This window comes from Podarcis pityusensis, assembly GCF_964106645.2.
Source record: "Podarcis pityusensis genome assembly, chromosome: 17".
Taxonomy (NCBI): Eukaryota; Metazoa; Chordata; class Lepidosauria; order Squamata; family Lacertidae; genus Podarcis; species Podarcis pityusensis.
Window position 1 is genome coordinate 10,453,177 of NC_138042.1, and position 20,807 is coordinate 10,473,983.

The 20,807-nt window shown below is 49.6% G+C and overlaps 1 protein-coding gene across 1 annotated transcript in view; it reads right to left on the bottom strand.

Annotated features, from left to right (window-relative positions):
- The window catches only part of SYDE1 (synapse defective Rho GTPase homolog 1), a 33,614-nt gene that overhangs the window by 5,775 nt on the left and 7,032 nt on the right, over positions 1–20,807 (bottom strand). Inside the window, exons 3-7 of the mRNA XM_080988063.1 lie at positions 13,896–14,615; positions 11,661–11,878; positions 10,502–10,628; positions 9,143–9,300; positions 5,792–6,020 (exon numbers count right to left, since the gene is read on the bottom strand). Coding sequence (XP_080844189.1) covers positions 5,792–6,020; positions 9,143–9,300; positions 10,502–10,628; positions 11,661–11,878; positions 13,896–14,615 — 1,452 coding nt within the window. The remainder of the gene's footprint in view (positions 1–5,791; positions 6,021–9,142; positions 9,301–10,501; positions 10,629–11,660; positions 11,879–13,895; positions 14,616–20,807) is intronic.

Consider the following 20,807-nt stretch of genomic DNA (forward strand, 5'->3'; position numbering starts at 1 on the left):
GAAAGCGAAGCCTCCTAGAGGGAACAGGAAGTGTTACATCTGCGATGATCCACAGCATATGGCGAAAGAGTGTCCCCAGAGGCTCCACAAGCACACTGCAGCCTCAGCAATGGTAACTGCAGCAACGCAGCAAGGACAACCACAGCAGGGAAACGACGGAGTCTGGTTGGAGGAAGAGGCACTGGGGCCCAGCCAGACGTGTCAGTGAAGCAGTCCCCAGAGATTTTACAGCCCATGGACCCCCTCCCGCCCAAACCGGTAGTGAGGCTCACCGCGTCGCTCCAGCTGCCCAATGGAATCACCATGGACGTGCCAATCACCATTGACTCCGGAAGCAATGCGGACTTTATAGGGCAGGACTTTGTCGACCGGCACGCTATACAGTTGCTGCCTGCCACGCTGCCCCTGCAGGTTGTCACGGTGGATGGCAGGGAGCTGCTAGGGGGGCAAGTGGTGAAGCAGACGCCACCAATGGTGATGCGACTTGGGAATCACAGGGAAATCATCAGCTTCAATGTCACTCAACTATCGGACACGCCCATTGTATTGGGCATGAGTTGGCTGGACAAGCACAGCCCGACGCTGGCTTGGTACCAGAGGCAGCTGACCTTCGGCTCTTCCTTTTGCGCTGAACACTGCATCGTGCCCAGGCAGGAAGGAGGGGAAGAGGAGTCACAGCTGCAGCTAGGCACGCTGCAAGCGGTTCCCCACAAGTACGCGGAATTTTTGGAGGTTTTCTGCGAGAAGGAGGCAGACAGGCTACCCCCCCACAGACCATATGACTGCAAAATTGACCTGCTGCCGGGGGCGGCGCTGCCCAAAGGGAAGCTGTATTCCATGTCTGAGGACGAACTGCAGGAACTCAAAGAGTTCATAGATCATAATTTGGAGCGCGGTTTCATCCGAGAGTCCAAGGCAGCGGGGGGCAGTCCGGTATTCTTTGTTAAGAAGCGGGACACGCCCCAAAAAAGACTTGTAGTGGACTTTCGCATCTTGAACAGTGTGACCAAGCCATCGGACTTCCCCATGCCCCGAATCGACGACCTCCTCGCAAAGGTACGGAAGGGCAGAGTGTTCACCAAGTTGGACCTGCGAGGGGCATACAACCTCATTCGCATGCGGGAAGGAGATGAGTGGAAGACAGCCATGTTCACGCCCCTGGGCACCTACGAATATAGAGTTATGCCTTTTGGATTGCAAAATGGCTCCCACGTTTTTCAAGCTTTCATGCATCACGTGTTGGCGGGGCTCCTCTACAAGACGTGCGTCTGTTTCTTGGATGACATCCTGATCTTTTCGGAATCGCAGCAGGAGCATGACAGACACGTCAAGGAAGTGCTGAGCAGGCTACAGCAACATAGGCTTTACGCCAAGCTGGAGAAGTGCCAATTCGACGTGACGGAGGTGGATTTCCTGGGCTACAAGTTGTCTGATAAAGGGCTCGCCATGGACAGCGCCAAGGTCCGAGCAGTGTTGGATTGGAAAAGCCCACGCAACCGGAAGGAGATCCAACGGTTTGTCGGCTTCGCGAACTTCTATCGCAAGTTTATCAAAGGCTTTGCGATGCAGACAGCGGCCATCACGGACACGCTCAGCTCCAAGAAAAAGAAGTTCATCTGGACAGAGCAGGCGGAGCAGTCCTTTCAGGCACTCAAGCGTCTCTTCGCGTCGGAAGAGCAGCTGCTTCATGTCAACCCCAGCAGGCCGATGAGGGTGGAGACAGACGCTTCGGACAGAGCCGTGGGAGCAGTCCTGCTGCAGAAAGACCCGCAGGGGGTTTGGAGGCCGGGAGCGTTTTATTCAAGGAAGCTCAGCAAGTCCGAACAGAACTACACCATCTGGGACAGGGAGTTGCTGGCCATTCATGCAGCGTTCAAAGCGTGGAGGCACTTCCTGATCGGCGCCAAGCACACGGTGCAGGTCTGCACGGACCACAAGAATCTAGAGCACTGGCGCACGGCACAGTTCCTGAACCAGAGGCAGATACGTTGGGCTGAGTTCTTTGCGAATTTCGACTTCCGAATAGAATATGTCCCGGGGGACACCAACATCATGGCGGATGCTCTCTCCCGTAAGCCACAGTATCTGGAGGAGGCAACGCCAGCGGCCGCCATGCACATCTTCGCACCGACAGTGTGGGCGTGCGCGGCGGCAACAGTTGACCTGGATGCGGTGCGACGAGCGTTGCAGGATGACTCCTTCGCGCAAGCAAAGATGGCAGAGGTGCACAGGGGCACGGCAGCGACCGACGAGTTCCAGCTGCGAGATGGTTTGCTCATCCGTAAAGGGGCCATCTACGTGCCGGGAGACGAACTTCGCGCCAAGGTACTGCAGCAGCTGCACGACGCGCCCACTGCCGGGCACTTTGGCAAGGAGAAGACGGTGGAATTAGTAGCCAGAGACTTCTGGTGGCCCGGAATGAGAGGGGAAGTCGCGGACTACGTGGCGAGGTGTGACACCTGCCAGAGGGCCAAACCAGTGCACAGACCGCCGGCCGGACTGCTGGAACCGCTGCAAACTCCGTTCGAACCATGGGAGAGAGTGGCCCTGGACTTTGTCACGGATCTGCCCAGCTCGAGGGGCAAGACGGCTGTGCTGGTGGTGGTGGACTTGTTCTCCAAGATGGCACATTTCATTCCGTGTGCGAAGGTGGCCACGGCGGAACAAACCGCCAAACTGTTCATAGACCACGTGTTCAAGGTTCACGGTCTGCCGCGGTCTATTCTGTCCGACCGAGGGCGACAGTTCATCTCGAACTTCTGGCAGAGGCTGATGGGCTTCCTGAACGTCAAGATCAACCTGGCGTCGGCTAGACACCCGCAGACCAACGGGCAAGCGGAGCGGGTCAATGCCATCATGCAGCAGTACCTGAGATGTTATGCGAATCAACAGCCGGCGACGTGGGTGGATTACCTGCCTCTCGCCGAGTTCGCCTACAACAACACGAAGCACGTGTCCACGGGGGTCACGCCGTTCTTCGCCAACAACGGGAGGCACCCCAGAACCTTCCCGGGACTGGAAAGAATGGGGGAGGGGGAGCCGCAGACAGCAGATGCGTTCGCATCGGAGTTGCAGGAGGTCCACGATCAGCTGCGGCGGCACCTGGAGCTGGCTAAACACGCATACAAGGTACAAGCGGACAAACACAGAAGGGTTGGCGAAGAGATCCATGTGGGAGACTGGGTCTGGTTAGCAGCCCACGCAGTGCCGGCCAGGTCGTTGGCGAAGAAGAAACTAGGGCATAAACAACTGGGGCCCTACCAAGTCGAAGAACAGGTCAACCCGGTGGCTTTCAGGCTGGCTCTTCCGGAGGGTTCCAGAATGCATCCGGTGTTCCACAGATCGGTGCTCACTCCCTACAAGGCACCTCACAGGTTTCAGGAACCAGGAACGGCACCGGGTCCGCTCCGAGAGAGAACCGGGCAAGGGGGAGTGGCACAGGAGGAGCGCATCAACGAAGTCACGGAGATTTTGGACTCCAGATGGGGGGAAGAGGGGGTAGAATACCTTCTCGCCAAGGAGGGCACCCCGGCCAGTGCCAACAGCTGGGTGCCGGGCTACGCTTTAGACGAACCTCTGCTCAAAGAAGAGTTTCATGCCCTCTTCCCACATAGGCCAATGCCAGCAGACTTTTTCGACGACTGGCTTTTCACGCCCACGCTTTCAGCCAGCACGTTCCGGGGGTTCGACTCGGACGAGGAACCGACACGAGACGCCCGTTCCCCGGAGGGGTCACCCTCGGGATCTGCTTCAGAACCCTCGTATTGGTGGGATGATCGACCAGAGGAGCAGTTCCGCAGAAGGTGGCTGGAGGGTCCAGGACGAGCAACGTCTCCAGAAGGCAACGAGGGAGAGACGGACATGGACGTTTTCGGGGACGACCCGGGTTTCGAGCACGGCGGCACAGAGATGGAAGCGGAGGTGACCGTCGTCAACGAGAGCAGGGAGGAAGAACCGGAAGACTTCGAATGGCGGCCCGCCACGGGAAGCGAACTGTATCCGACATTCGTCCCCCTGACACAGCAGCACCCAGATCCCGCACCGGAAGGAGGGGAGGGGGGAAGAGGGGGCTTTGAGGGGGGGATGGATGTCAGGGGTTCAGGAGCAGAGGCAAGGGCAAGGGAGGAAACAGAGAGCGAGGGGGAGGAGGCAGAAGAAAAGATGAGTGATGACGACGACCCGAGATCTCCGAGTCTTTCCAGTGAATCAGAAGATTCACAGAAAGGAGCACCAGTGGCCAGGGCAAGGGGGGAGCCTAGGGGGACACCCCAGGAAGATAGAGCCAGAGGGGACTCAGAGGGGAGCAGTTGGAAATCGGGACCAGCGTCACCGCCAGAGAGCAGGGAAGAGGAAGGGCGCCAGGGATCAAGCGCTGGCAGCTCACAACAGGGGGGAGGGCACGAGTCAGGAGTGGCCACACCTCCATCGGGGAGCGAAGAAACGGTCAGACGGAAGGTGGAAGGTTGGGCGCGCGCGCCAAGTTCAAATGCACAGGAAGGTGGCGCAGTAGACAGCCCGGAAAGGGAGCCAGGTCCTAAAGCCCGCCGAAAGGAGGGAGAAGAGTCAGGGGGGTCAGCGTCAGAGGAATCCCGGAAGGAAGAGACCCCGGGGGGCAGAGGGACCCAGAGAAGAACAGTCAGGCGGAAAAGGTGGAGCAAGGCTAGGATATTAAGTTGGTGTACAAGGGGCGGAGACTCAGATGGAGCTTCGCCGATCTAACCATTAGACGTAGGGTTGCACGCAGCAGCTTGAGAATGGAAACTGTAACTCAATAAAGACTTTTATTTAATGATCGCTGGCTAGCGTGATCCTCTGTGAGCTAGGATCTGGAAGCAACTCTGACAGAAGCCATTCCAGTTTATTTTATTTTCGGAGAGCCAGTGTGGTGTAGTGGTTAAGAGCAGTGGACTCGTAATCTGGTGAACTAGGTTCGCTTCCCCACTCCTCCATATGCAGCTGCTGGGTGACCTTGGGCTAGTCACACTTCTCTGAAGTCTCTCAGCCCCACTTACCTCACAGAGTGTTTGTTGTGGGGCAAGAAGGGAAAGGAGATTGTTAGCCGCTTTGAGACTCCTTAGGGTAGTGATAAAGTGGGAAATCAAATCCAAACTATTATTATTATTATTATTATTATTATTATTATTAATAATTATTTCTCTTTGATTTCACAAATATAAATTTATAACCATACTAAATACACATCCATATAAAGAGATTACTCTGAATCTCAAGATCGCCCCCATGGGTCCTACTGTCAACATTTTCAACTGCATATTATTTCATAATCTATATTTTGTATCCATCCATATTGTCCATAGTATTTGTTACATTACAAGTGAGATTAAAATCCTGCTAATGTTTCAGAGTGGCTGGGTTAGCCCAGTCAGATGGGCGACATATAAACAATAACATTACAGTCGTACCTTGGAAGTCGAACGGAATCCGTTTGGGAAGTCTGTTCGACTTCCAAAACGTTCGGAAGCTCCTGCAGCCAATTGGAAGCCACGGAAGCCGTGCCGGACGCTCGGCTTCCGAAATTTGTTCGAAAACCAGAACACTCACTTCTGGGTTTCGATTGTTTGGGAGCCGATTTCTTCAGGAGCCAAGGCGTTTGAGATCCAAGGTATGACTGTATTGTTATTATTAAATTATTATTACTTCAGGGTGAGCGCTGGCAGGTGCCGGGCCCTCCATGTCACTGAAACCCAGAGCACCGCATGCCTCCAACCAGCCAGCCCCATCCTGGGCACCTGCCCTCTCTTGCCCACTGGCCTCCCCACATGGCACTCACCTGGCCAGGCCTGCAGCAGGTAATGCAACACTTCGATGTGGTGCTTGAAGTCCATGGTGCTGGCAATGGTGCGGTGGTGGTGGCTGGGGCCACAGGGGCCCGGCCCCGCTGCTCCCTGGCTCAGCAACACAGGACCAAAACACACAGCCAGGTTCTGGGCGTTCATGCGGTTGAAGGCATGGAAAGCAGCAACCTGGCTGAGGTGATCCAACAGCATTGTCAGGGTGGCCTAGAAAATGGAAGAAGAGAAAATTGCCAAAATGTATAGAAAAAGTTCAGATAAGTGCTGGAAGTGCAAAGTGAAAGAAGGCATGTTTTACCATATGTGGTGGAACTGTAAAGTACCGTATTTTTCGCTCTATAAGATGCACCCGACCATAAGACGCACCTAGTTTTAGAAGGGGAGACAAAGAAAAAAAATATTCTCTCCCTCTCTGTGCAGCGCCCTTTCAGTGAAGCGGCAGGAGAAACCCTTCCATTTCTTCTCCCGCTTTGTTGAAGGGGCGCACCGATCCCTCTTGCTCTCCTGGCTTCAGGGATAGCCGCCTGAAGCCTCCGGAGCGCAGCGGGAGTGCGCTCCAGAGGCTTTGCGTTGCTTTCGCTGAAGCCATGGAGCCTGCACTCGCTCCATAAGACGCACACACATTTCCCCTCACTTTTTAGGAGGGGAAAAGTGTGTCTTATAGAACGAAACATATGGTAACCAAGAACTACTGGGAAATGGTTTACAACAAAATGAAAAAGATGTTTAAAATAACGTTTGTTAAAAAACCAGAAGCTTTTTTGTTAGGCATTACAGGACAGGCCTTGCCAAAAGAGCGAAAGAATCTATTCATGTATGCTACAACAGCGGCTAGGATTTCACTAGCCCAAAAATGAAAGGATGATAGGATACCAACGAAAGAAGAATGGCAAGCAAAACTTATGGACTAGGCCGAAATGGCGAAGCTTACAGGAAAACTCAGAGATATGGACAATAAAGTCTTTTTAAAAGAATGGGAACTGTTTATGATGTACTTACAGAAATCTGCAAAGAAGTGGACTCACTAGCAGGCTTCGAGTAAACATTTACAATTAAGGGAAAAAGTGTATAAGGAGCAAAAGTTGGGAAAACAACAAAAGATGCAATCGGGAAAGATATGGTATAAAAATGATAAAAATATAAGAACAATTAGTAGAAAGATTTTAAAATCAAAGTAAACCAAATAAGCAGAAGTAGCAAATATTTAAAGAACCAGAAGAGGAGGTTGGGGGAAGTCAAGGGAGGTGTGGGGGGAGATTTGATTTTATGAATTTCTGATTGTGTTTATGATGATTCTGTTGAATATAAAACTGTAAAACCCAATAAAACTTATTTTTTAAAAAGAAAATGGAAGAAGAGGCAGCTTGCTTCAGATCAACCTCATAGACTCTGATCTGAGGCCGATACCCAAACAGGGAATGATCTTAAATTGGGAGGGGGTTGGGGAAAGGGGAAGGGAGGTCCTGAAACTGCAGGGATACGGTGTGGAGAAGCTCCCTCACCTGAGATATATGGTTATCCCTCTCCTTGGTACTGTTCAGGTGAGCCCTGAAGTCAAGGCGGCTTTTTGTAAAGGGTTCTGCAAGGGGTAGTTGCCTGTCTCTTTTTCAGCTGGGATGGTTTTAGAGAAGCAAGGTACAGTGGTACCTTGGTTCTCAAACACCGAAAACCCAGAAGTGTTCTGGTTTTTGAACGTCTTTTGGAAGCCGAACATCCGATGCGGTTGTCGGCTATTGTTTCTGGGGCACCTGCACCAATCAGAAGCTGCGCCCTGGTTTTCGAACATTTCTGAAGTCAAACAGGCTTCCGGAACAGATTAAGTTTGGCGCTTTTGTTTTTGCTATTTATTTTGTATTTTTGAGTCTTTTTCGGTTAATTTGTTTTGATGGATCAATGGTCTCGTTAGATAGTAGAATTCATGTTAAATTGCTGTTTTAGGGGTTGTTTTTAAAAGTCTGGAATTGATTAATCCGTTTTGCATTACTTTCTATGGGAAAGCACACCTTGGTTTTGGAACGCTTTGGTTTTGGAACAGACTTCCATAATGGATTAAGTTTGAGAACCATATATAGAAAGATCTCCAATATTTGATGTTCGTCAAAATGGCACTAGCTGCTGCAGGAAGATAACTGTTTTGAATGGAATGGTTCATGCATTTATTAAACGAACAACAAGGACTCAGTCCTGGCACTCCGAGCCTTGGAGCCTGGTACCCATTTGCCCATCATGCACAAATCTTTTGAATTTATGCTACTTGCTTAGACAGAATGCCAGTGGCTTCCCATTGGAAATTCCAACACCTCCTTCCCAAAAGTAGGGGACATTGCACTGTCAGGACACTTGACACAAAAACAGAGAGTCCTTAACAGACCACTTTTATTCGACTAGGTATACATTTTTCTACAATGTTAACTCATCTGCATAGCCCACTAAACCCCCTGCTCCACGATAAATATGTGGTGAGGCTTTAGCGAGACCTAATTTGGCTCACCTTTTCCTTCTTATATATGATAAATGTATGTGGCACTGCACTCTCAGTGGTCTCCGTGTTTTCCCCTCCCCTCTGTATTCTCATTTTATTTTTCTATTTGCATTTTTTTACATTCATTACTCTTATTACATTTTGCATGTGCTCATGTCAATAACCATTCTGTATAAAAAATGACGACAATAATAATGATGATGATGATGATGCTTTTTTTCAAAACAACAACAGTGACAACAACAGGTAAAGACCTGGGAGGAATTTGATGGTCCCGGTTCTGATGGGAAGGAAATCACGTTTCCTCCAATGGGGAGTCCAAAACTCCTTCAAGGGTCACATTGTGGTCAGCCTGTTGAGGCTACTACACTACTGGGTGTACTGGGATGCAGGTGGTGCTGTGGTCTAAACCACTGAGCCCCTTGGGCTTGCCGATCGGAAGTTCGGCGGTTCGAATCCCCGCAACAGGGTGAGCTCCCATTGCTCAGTCCCTGCTCCTGCCAACCTAGCAGTTTAAAAGCATGCCAGTGCAAGTAGATAAATAGGGACCGCTGTGGTGGGAAGGTAGACAGCATTTCCATGCACTCTGGTTTCTGTCGCAGTGTCCCGTTGCGCCAGAAGCGGTTTAGTCCTGCTGGCCACATAACCCAGAAAGCTGTCTGTGGACAAACGCCGGCTCCCTCAGCCTGAAAGCGAGATGAGCGCCACAACCCTTTGACTGGACTTAACCGTCCAGGGATCCTTTACCTTTACTTTTTTTTTTTTACTACTGGGTGTGTCACCCTTGGCACAAGCAGAGAGGCCTGGGCTCAGAAGAGCTGCCATCCTGGGGAGGGGGGGTCCTCACCTTCTCGGCCTCTGGCAGGCAGTCCAGGAGAGCTGTCGTTGTCGCCTCTTTCGCCTCCTGCCCAGCCGCCCGATTGGACATGGCTTCCAGGACCACTTGGTACAGTGGGTCAGTGATGAGAGGTGTGGGGAGCTCACGCAAATAATCCTTCAAGATTCCTGGCGGTGGGGACGAGTGGGGAGGAGGAAAGGAGAAAATACCTCAGTCCTTTTAACCATCACCGCGGGTCTCCTCCCATACTCAGTCCTTACTAGAGATGGCTCCTGTCATCATGGTGCTGAGAGAGTAGTTCTTGCCACACCTTAAACTGCCCTATCTCATCATAAGGGACATTTTCAGGCAAAAACTTCCTTCACAGAGGGAGGACTGTGAGGGTGATGGAGGCAGGAGGGCTGGAAAGGGGCCAGGCCAGACCCCTTTATTGCTACAGACCTACGCAGCTGCTCTTCCAGACTGAAACAGAAGGGTGATATGGTTTTGATTTATTTTTATTAAAACTATTTTTATATATTCATTTCACTGAGAGTTTCAAGGCATCCCCATTTCCACGGGGTTTGCCAATTCCTGGCCCTCTGCTCATAATCTCTCCATCTCTCCCTCTCTCCCTGTGCTGGGGAGATTTTTGCCCCACCTCTCACCTCACCATCTCTGGAGCTCCAGAAAGCGGAAGGAGAACCAGCGGGTGGAAATGACAGGGTAGCGAAACCGTCGGAGAAACGGAGAAACTGTCCAAAACGGGCAGGGTTACTTGACACAGGGGGGCAGATGGCCGCAGGAGGCGGGTGGGCTCCCCTTTGCTCGAGGCATTTAAGCAAAGCCTGGATGGCCACCAGTCAGGGATGACGCAGTTGCATCCTGCACTTCGGGGCTGGGCTGGATGTCCTCTGAGTTCCTTTCCAATGCCTATGATTTGGAGCTTGCCTCCCCCTGCCCCTTCCCATGATCCTAACAATTGGCAGATTCTGCCTTCTCAGAAAAGCCCCGCCATACTCCAGGCCTGCCAACAGGCCACTTCTCCGACATCACATGCGCACAGCCCTGAGCACTTGAGGTTCGGTCAGAAGTATTAAGGGCTGCAGAGGACTGCGATGCCCTGGAGGACCCCCTCATTGTCCCTTCAAAAACACCTGCCTCTCATAAGTCAAAATGCATGCAAATAGGGAGTAGGCAATTTTGTGGATAAAGGACCAGTATTGACTTTGGAAGCAGTATAAAACCAGGAGTGCCTGTCAGTATCTCCAGCCAGGAGCAGACAGGAAGCACAGCTGCATAGATGTGTCTCTACCTGTCCCCAAAGACTCCGCGGAGCAGCCAGAGTCCACAGGGAAGAGTACGAAGCTGGGGGTCAAGCCCACTGACCTGTAATGACATTGATGTCTGGATAGAGGTCCTCTGAGAGAACCACGGCAGTGCTGTCCCGCTCAAAAGCATCACGCAACTCCTTTTTCACCGCCGCCGAGCCGCACAAGCGATACAAGCCCACAACCTACAAGCAGGACACAGCCGGTCACTTGAGCAAAAGGGCCCCCTCTCCAGAGGGCTGTTCCATAGGCCGGGTGACCTGGCTGCAGGAAAACCTGGGAGAGAGGGAGGAGGTTTGGCCTGAAACCTGAGGCCCATTGGCTTAAGGCATTTCCCTGGCAGGTTCAGTAGTGCATTAGGGCATGCTGAGTTTTTCATCCTTCAAATTCCAAATGTGAAGGGTGCTAACAAGTTGTAACGTGACTTGGGAATCCAAAAGATATTTTGGTTAAATCAGTTTAGTTTCATTTGGTCAACGAAATGTGTATCGAAGTACAGTCGTACCTTGGATTTCGAACAGCTTAGTTCCCAAGCGTTTTGACTCCTGAAAGCCACAAACCCAGAAGTGACTGTTCTGGTTTGTGAATTATTTTTGGAAGCCGAACGTCAGACAGGGCTTCCGCAGCTTCCGAATGGCTGCAGGAAGCTCCTGCAGCCAGTCAAAAGCCATGCTTTGGTTTCCGAACGTTTTGGAAGTTGAACGGACTTCTGAAATGGATTCCGTTCGACTTCCAAGGTATGACTGTATTACAAAAGAGGGAGAAAAAAACCCTCCCTGTCCATTTTCTCCATGCACAATCTTATACACCCCCACTCCCAAGGTACAACTGTACACAGAAATCATTAAAATTGCCCAATACTTGGAGTTATATTTTATATTAGTATTAGTATTATTTATAAATCATACTGTATTTTACATTACCTGGCACTTTCAGAAAGTAAAATCAAAATCCTTCGGTTTTCCAAGAGCAGTTTATCTGCTTCTTAATCAAATGTAGACCTACCAAGCTAAATGTTGTCCAATCACAAAAATAATAGCAGATTTGATTTCCTTACACCCAAAAATGTATTTTTAAGACTCCTCACTGACAAAAAATTGCAAAGATTAGGTTTCACCCCCTTAATAGCCATGCCATGCCTTCTGGGAAGAGCCTAGGTCAAGTGGAGATGGGTGGATGGAGAGAGAGAGATAGAGAGATAGAGAGAGTGCATTTACCTTTAATCCCCGCTTCTCAATCTGGGCAACACACTTCTGGATCAGCAGTGGCACTTTGATGGCAGCCCCTTCCCTCTCCACCAGCTGGCTCAGCTTCACTCCAAAGACTTGGGGCTCCTGTTGGTTGCTGGCTGGATCCCACTGGTCTACCAGGGTGAGCTTGATGTAGAGGAGGCCCTGTGGCTCCAGCTGCATGGCAAGCTGTTGGCTCCTGCAACCTGGAAGGAGGGGCAGCCGAGAGAGATGCTGTGAGGATGGCCTGGTCCCTCAACTCCACCCCACGCCCTTCCCCTTGGCAAAGCCACACTATCAGGCCAGCTCCGGTGACATCTGTCTTTGTCAAGTGACAACTATGGAAGAGGCCTGTCCGGGCACTTCAGCAGCCTTGGACAGAAAACAGGGTCTGTGATCACATCTAGATCTGTCCTCACCCACCCCTTCTGTCACAGAATTAGCCACCACTCCCCCCACCCCCAACCAGGTCATGTTTGGCCCAAATGTCCAGCACCGAGGGCCTTCTGGCGGTTCCCTCGCTACGAGAAGCCAAGTTACAGGGAACCAGGCAGACGGCCTTCTCGGTAGTGGTGCCTGCCCTGTGGAATGCCCTCCCATCAGATGTCAAGGAAATAAACAACTACCAAACTTTTAGAAGACATCTGAAGGCAGCCCTGTTTAGGGAAGCTTTTAATGTTTACTAGGTTATTGTATTTTAGTGTTTTGTTGGAAGCCGCCCAGAGTGTCTGGGGAAACCCAGCCAGATGGGCAGGGTATAAATAATAAATTATTATTATTATTATTATTATTATTATTATTATTATTACTTCTGTGACCCAGGCACATACAGGGGCAACACATTACCTGGTCTGGCTTCACCAGTTCAAATCCACTCTTCCCCAAGCCCCAGAGCCAAGATGTCAGGCTTCGGGGAATCCTATCCCTCCCACAGTGGCAGCCAGGAAGCAGATAAACAAGAAGAGTTCTTACCAAGTACATTATTTAATATTCACAGAGAGAGGAGAAGGAATGCAGTCTCTCTTAGAAGTCCCCCCCCTCCATCTCTCCTATTCTGTGTCATCCCTGTACCGGCTGTTCTGAGCTTTCTGCCTCAGAGCTTTTTGTTCTACTACTCTCAATGCACGCCTGGTCCTGGGAGAAGGGAGGTCAGGAATGCTTTCCAAAGACACTGAGTCTGTCAGCTGTCTCTCCCCTGGTGGTGGTGCTGCTGCTTCTTCTTCCTGCTGTTCCTCTCCCAATATTTCCCAGCTTCTCCCCTCCGCAGCCTTTGAACTATGCCCTTCTGCAAACCACGGTTGCCAATCTATACTGTCCTCCTGTTCTCAGGAAAGTTCAGGAGAAAGGGACACAGTCCCCACCACTCCACTTCAATCTAGCCCTGAATTTTCTTTTTCTGTTTTGTTATTTTCTTATTGTCCTTTTTTTTGGGGGGGGGGGGTATGCTGTCACTGTTGAAAATACAATGGAGAGTTATTTGCAGGAATTATTTTGATGGCCTTTGGAGAGGATTCTGTTCTGCAGTATATCAATGCCCAGGGAGGTGCAAGTAATAATACAGTGGTACCTTAATATATTACCACTGTGATATATTAATAATAGAATAATAATAATAATAATAATAATAATAATAATTAATAATAGTACCTTTACTTCCCTCAAACCTCTCTGCTTGCCCCCCTAGAAACAGACTTATCCACCTGCTGCTTAATAATAATAATAATAATAATAATAATAATAATAATAATTTATTTATTTATACCAGCCCATCAGGCCAGGTTTCCTCAGCTACTCTGGGCAGCTCCCAACAGAATATTAAAAACATGATAAAACATCAAAAATTAAAGACTTCCCTAAACAGAAAGAACCATTGCGATGTAGTGGTTAGAATGCTAGACATGGGAGACCAGGGTTGGACCCCCACTCAGCCATGAAACTCTCTGGGTGAACCTGAACCAGTCACTGCCTCCCAGTATGTTATAGTTAGATTTTCGACTGAATGATTTTTATTTTTATTTTTGGTAAGTTATTCGACATCCCTGGAGGAAAGTGTGATTATAAAGAATAATAATAAAGTCACTGCCTCTCTGCCTGACCTACCTCACAGGGTTGCTGTGGAAGTTAAATAAGGAGAGGGAAGAACCACACAAGCCACTTTGAGCTCCTTGGAGAAAAAAGGCTGGGTTTTCAATGGTGGGGGGGGGGGAGAAGATAATAAATCACCTTGGAAAACATGGGGCAGAAGGATGGAGCCGTGGCAGCAGACTCGGTTCTTGCCCGCCGCAGGGTCACACGAGAAGACCACGACTTTGAGGAGCTGGGCGTCCTCAAGCTCCAGCTGGAAGGAATGGTTGAGACTGAGGAAGGCTGCTTGGCAAGGCAGCAGGGCCGTGCGGGCCTTGTTGACCGAGTCCACCTGTAGGACACAGAAGACCTCCTTCGCTTCAGCCTTGGGGGGCCTGAAGTCCTGCACCCCCAGAAGGTGGATGCTGACCAGGCCGGACAGGTGCTGGAGGCAGCCGGGCTGCTCGGCGAAGCTGTACGGTCGGAAGGACCCCCCTTCGAGACCCAGGCAGGCCTCGGGCTTCGCCAGGAGGTCTGGGGAGTCTCCGTCGCTCAGGTAGCCCCCTTTGCTGGCGGCCTTGGCCCGCGCCAGGGTCTGCCGGGAAGCCACGCTGCTGTCGAGGTGGTAGCGGCTGATGACGTTGCCCGACTCCTTGGGAGAGGGGCCTCCGTCCGCCTCTCTGGTCCGGGAGCTGCGCAGGCTCAGCTTACGCCTCAGTTCTGGAAGCTTCTTCATCTTCATCGAGAGGCTGCGCACGGGGCCCGGGGACTTCGCCTTGGAGAGGGAGTGGCCCTTCTTGGGGGCACTGGGGCTCTGGGCCACTGACACGGCGCCCGCGGCCCTCTCCTCAGGCTCCGCACTAGCGACTGCCGCTTTCCCTGCGGAGAGAAACTGTATAAGATAGGTCAAACCAAGTGCCACTCACCCAGTGGGTATCACCCCCGAGGCGGGGAAAAGAGTGGCAGCTGGGCTCTGGGGTGCTGTTCCGACTGGGGCTGGTGGAAGCCGTAGTCCAAGACCCCTGGAGGGCACAACGTGGGCAAAGTCTCCGTTACAACGGCACTGCAAAGAAGAATATGCCAAAACCAAACAAAACACGCACTAGAGAACCCACAATTCAGCACCGCAGGACCATTTTCACAGGCGATGATTATTATTGACAGGTGTATCAGCAGCTTCTCAATAAAGATTCAGTCAAAGAAATGCACAAATGCAGTGGTGCCTTGGTACTCAAACGCCTTGGTTCCCAAACGCCGAAAACCCAGAAGTAAGTGTTCCGGTTTTTGAATATTTTTCGGAAGCTGAACGTCCGATGTGGCTGTCAGCTATTGTTTCCAGGGCACTTGCACCAACCAGAAGCTGCGCCTTGGTTTTCAAACATTTCGGAAGTCAAACGGACTTCTGAAATGGATTAAGTTTGGCGCTTTCGTTTTTGCTGTTTATTTTGCATTTTTGTTTTTGAGGCTTTTTTGGTTAATTTGTTTTTGTGACTGTATGGAATCCAGTTCAGCTACAGACAGATGATAGATATAGATATTGCAAAGCATTGGAAGACACAAGATCTACCCACACTGGAGGAATGGCAGATGAAAATGATGGACTACATGGAATTGGCGGAAATGACTGGCAGAATCCGAGACCAGGGAGAAGAGTCGGTGGAAGAAGATTGGAAGAAATTTAAAGACTACTTACAGAAATATTGTAAAATTAATGAATGTTAGAATGATGTTGGATTGAAGTTAAGTGGTTTCTAGCCGTAATGGTATAAAAGAATATGGAAAAATTGGTTTTTAATACGTAAAAATTTAATGTTATAATATATCAAGATTAAAGATCAGGATTAAAAAGGAGGGAAAGGAATTGCTGGACTAACAAATTGAATTGGAATACAAAAGAGGGAGGTATGAGGAGGTCCGGGAAACAAGTAAATATAAGAGAAGTGATGAAAAGATGGAATTGTTTTTAACTGTTTTTTCTTTTTTGTACTTTGTATTTTTCTTTTTTATTGTTATTTTTCTTATTAATGTAATCTTTTTCTTTTGAAATTTTAATAAATATCATTTTTTTAAAAAAAAGATATAGATAGATAGATAGATAGATAGATAGATAGATGGATAAAAGCCCCCCATCCAAACAATGACTATCATCAGTGCAGGTAAGGGGGGGAAATAATTTTAATTTTTCTCATCTACAATACTGTCTTATTTCTTTTATAGTACAGTACATTGCTTATTGCTTTCATTTTATGGATCAATGGTCTTGTTAGACAGTAATATTCATGTTAAATTGCTGTTTTAGGGGTTGTTTTTAAAAGTCTGGAACAGATTAATCCATTTTGCATGACTTTCTATGGAAAAGAGAGCCTTGGTTTTGGAACGCTTTGGTTTTGGAACGGACTTCTGGAATGGATTAAGTTTGAGAACCAAGGTACCACTGTAAAACCAGAGACTCCCAAACTTTTTTGAGCCACCGCCCCCTTGGTTCCATAAACTCGTCCCCAGGGCCCCCTCTGCTACCCCACAAGAAGCATTATTCAGAAGAGAGGTCTGCATGCACAATCCACTATGCAAGAAAGCAACACAATACAACAGCAACAACAAATTGCACATTTGTTCAAAATACGATCAAAACGAATTAATTCAGCAGAACTGAAGGAACCTGACCCAGTGATACCAGCTTTTCAAAGTCTGATAGTCATTTACACCTCCAGTGCCCCCCCCCACAATCCCCTTGTGTCTTAGTGCCCCCCAATTAACCCCCCCTCCTCGCAGGAGGCAATGACAGCCACTCTGTGTGCCACTGATCTAAACTGTCAATAAAGCAGCCTATTAAAATCTGCTTTAGACTGAGTTGGCCTGTAGTGCAATGGGTGCTGTAAGATGCAAACGGGCAGCTGCCAGGCTGGGACTGTGGGGAAGATGAGGGCAGAAGGGCAGCTCCCTGGCAATGAGACATCAAGCCAAAAGGAAGGCTGGGAAAGGGCCACAAGGGCTGAGCAGCAAAGCCTTCTTGTTAAACCAGGGCAAGTGGTTCAACCATCTGAAGGCAGCCCTGTTTAGGGAAGCTTTTAATGTTTAACAGGTTATTGTATTTTAGTGTTCTGTTGGAAGCCGCCCAGAGTGGCTGGGGAAACCCAGCCAGATGGGCGGGGTATAAATAATAATAATAATAATAAGAGTTTGGATTTGATATCCCGCCTTTCACTCCCCTTCAGGAGTCTCAAAGCGGCTAACATTCTCCTTTCCCTTCTTCCCCCACAACAAACACTCTGCGAGGCGAGTGGGGCTGAGAGACTTCAGAGAAGTGTGACTAGCCCAAGGTCACCCAGCAGCTGCATGTGGAGGAGCGAAGACGCGAACCCGGTTCCCCAGATTATGAGACTACCGCTCTTAACCACTACACCACATTATTATTATTATTATTATTATTATTATTATTATCCAAGAGCAGTTCCACGTCAAAACCCTGATGTGGGATACTCGCAACGTCAGAGGAATGAAATTCACATGACGCCCCAAGGCGTGGGACAGCTGTGCCAGAGGAGCAGTTAATTTGGCCCTGATATTATTATTTTTTAATGTATTTTTATAAAAGATTTTCTTAGTTTACAAAAGTATGTGCAATCTCTCTCGCTCTTTTTTTCTCCAAGTAACATTTTTTTACAGATCAGTGTCATTTGTTGAGACATTAGGAAGTAGAAGGGGAAAGGGGGGGGGAGATGGGTGGGGGTGGGTGGCGAAGTTTCTATTATACTTAAGATATGTGGGGTTTTGTGTCATTAATTTGGTCCTGATGATGAGAAAGGAGAAATGTCATAAGAATGGGGCTTGGAAGCCATGGGGCGAGGGGGGGAGGCAATGGGTGAAGCATAGGGTGGATAAAAATCAATGGTTTTTTTTAAAAAAAATATGATTTTGTTTTATTTAAATAGTATTTTTAAAATGAAATGCTTTTGGAGGAAATTTTTTTTCTAAAGATGGTTTTCTGTTTAAGTTACATTATAGTCCAAAGGGTATTCATCAGGAAATAAGGATTTAATTTTTTCATGTGTGCTAAAACTTGTGCAATTGTTGATTTTGCGTGACCCCGCTAATTGATTTACGGTCCCCAATTAGCTCTTTATGGCCGGTCCGGCACACTTCCCTGCGAAGACTCTGCTCCGTCTCCAGTAGCTCCAGTCACGCCTCAGCAGAGTTAGCACAGCGTCAAAGCTGTCACGTAGCTTCCACTTAGCTTCCGACAAACACACAGAGCCCGGTTTGTCTATTTACAGTTCTTTATTCCGACATTCCCCAGGGATCTCCTGGGCTCACCGCAGCCATGACAAACTGCGACCTTCTCTCTCAGAGAACCAGAGAGGAACAGAAACGAAACTCCTCCCAGACTCCTCCCAGCTTCTAAAGCTGACGTCAGAATGTTGAGGCATCATGGGAACAACTTAACCAGTTAAGTTCCAAACCCAACACCCCCTCTTGCCGAACCATTCTGACAAGACCTTTTTGAGTTCAACACCTTTCCCTTTGCCTTGTGCCCCTTCCCGGCATCTTTCCCAGGCACCTGTTGAACCCCTTCAACACTCCCAGAATCACACTGTGTGACACTTTTCCACGCACTTGTGACCTGAAACCCTACTGACCCATTTGGGCCAGCAGTTGTGTCTTCTCCGTCAGATCCTTCCCCCTCTGACTTGACACCCTGTTTGTGAGCTTTCTCCATTACGCTAACCGGAGATGAAGCCTCACACCTGGACACTCCTTTCACAACCTTTGGAGATGCCCAAACCTGCCCTGAACCCTGATCTTGGACCTGGTCCCCATCACCGGGTTCTGAACCCTGATCTTGGACCTGGTCCCCATCACCGGGATCAGCCTCTGGCTCCCTTTCCTCCTCAGAATCAGACAGACATTCTGAGAGAAAATCAGGACCATCCCTGAGTCTTGAACACCCATCCTGTTCACAGAACTCAGCCTGCTTACTGACCAGCAGCTTGGTTTGATCACCCTCTGGGTATGCAAACTTCCACCCATTGGTTGCAGGATCATATCCACAGAAGATCATTTCCTGAACCTTTGGACCACCTGCCCCAAAGAGCTCAAAGGGCTCTTTGGCTACCCTCCCAAACCCGGGAAAACCATGTACCTGTGCACCCTTGCATGCCCTGCACCCTAGGGACCTCCCACATTTCCGGAGTTTGTACCCTTTTGTGCACCTGTGCAACTTTTGCACATGACTGGGAACCTTAGCACACTGCACCTGTGCTTTTCCAGCATTCCCACCACCCTCCAGAGGTGACTCCAGAACAAAGAGATTGTTCTGCCCCCTTTTCACGTTGGCCACTTGTTTCCCCCCTCTGAAAATGGAACAGGTGTCATTTTCAAAGCAAATTTTGTATCCCTGCTTCATTAGAGCTGATACAGATAACAAACAACAATTCAGTCCCGGCACAACGTAGACCTCTAGCTCCTCCTGTAAAGGAGAAAAAAACATGTTAGCCACAGCAGAAACCGACTTTCTCATTCCGTCTGCTAACATCACAGTTGTTCCTGTTGAAACAGCCCTGCAGTTCCGCATTTCGCCAGCAGGCTCGCTTAGCAGGTGCTGACCAACAGCAGTATTCAAAACCCAGCGCGTCACCGTGTCCTGGCTGGAGTTGTTCTTCACAGTTGCCATAGAAGCAGTGATAAGAAAACAACCCTCCCCAGCGTCTGAGCCACGTCCTTCCCTTGCGTTCCCACGCTGGCCTCCTCTCCGAGACTGATTCCCATGGGAACTCAGCTGGTTGACCTTGGGACCTTCCTGCCCAGCTGTCTCCGCTCTCCATGGGCAGCAACGACGAACTCCAGTGGAAAAACACTGCCCGGGGCTCCTCCCAGCCGGCTTCCTTCTCCTTCTTCCGGAAAAGCACTCCTTGCCAGCTCCGCCCCCTCTGGCCCGGCTCCCACTGCGGCTTTCTGGGAACCTGCTTTGTTGACATTCCACTCCAGCACGCACAGTGGACAAGCCTTTACACTTGCCTTTGGAATCCTTCGCCCCCCCGATCTACTCACCAGCACTCCTTGAGGCTAAAGCATCAGGAACAGGGGCACCAGCCATCTTTAGGCTTTTCTCAATACTTCTCCAGGGCTCTGGCCCCCTGCTGAAGCTTCACAGCACACGCAGCACATCCCCAGACAGCCCTTGCTCAACTTCTTAGAGTGAGCATTTCAAACGCAATGTCCTCCAAGACCTGGCTGCCTGCCATTGTCTTCCGTTCTCCCAAGGGGCCCCAAGCTGTACTCACAGATTACAAGCTCCTCCGGCACCCATCCGTGGAGAAACGATTTTCCAGCTGCTCTCTTAGCTCCGCAGCTACTCCTTTGCCTCCTAGCAACAGGCAAAAATCTCACCACCTCCTGCCGCAACTTCAAACGCATTCCGGCACTTCAAAGCGTTCCTGTGACAGTTTTACGATCGGTGATTAAAGGGTCCATAACCTGTGCAATTGTTGATTTTGCGTGACCCCGCTAATTGATTTACGGTCCCCAATTAGCTCTTTATGGCCGGTCCGGCACACTTCCCTGCGAAGACTCTGCTCCGTCTCCAGTAGCTCCAGTCACGCCTCAGCAGAGTTAGCACAGCGTCAAAGCTGTCACGTAGCTTCCACTTAGCTTCCGACAAACACACAGAGCCCGGTTTGTCTATTTACAGTTCTTTATTCCGACATTCCCCAGGGATCTCCTGGGCTCACCGCAGCCATGACAAACTGCGACCTTCTCTCTCAGAGAACCAGAGAGGAACAGAAACGAAACTCCTCCCAGACTCCTCCCAGCTTCTAAAGCTGACGTCAGAATGTTGAGGCATCATGGGAACAACTTAACCAGTTAAGTTCCAAACCCAACAAAACTCAGTCTGAGTTTCTTTTTTAAATAATTGTTTAACCACATCAGTTAACAAAAAAGGTACCGTAAAAGGTAAAGGAACCCTGGATGGTTAAGTCCAGTCAAAGGCGACTATGGGGTTGCGGCTTGCAGGCCGAGGGAGCCAGCGTTTGTCTACAGACAGCTTTCCAGATCATGTGGCCAGCATGACTA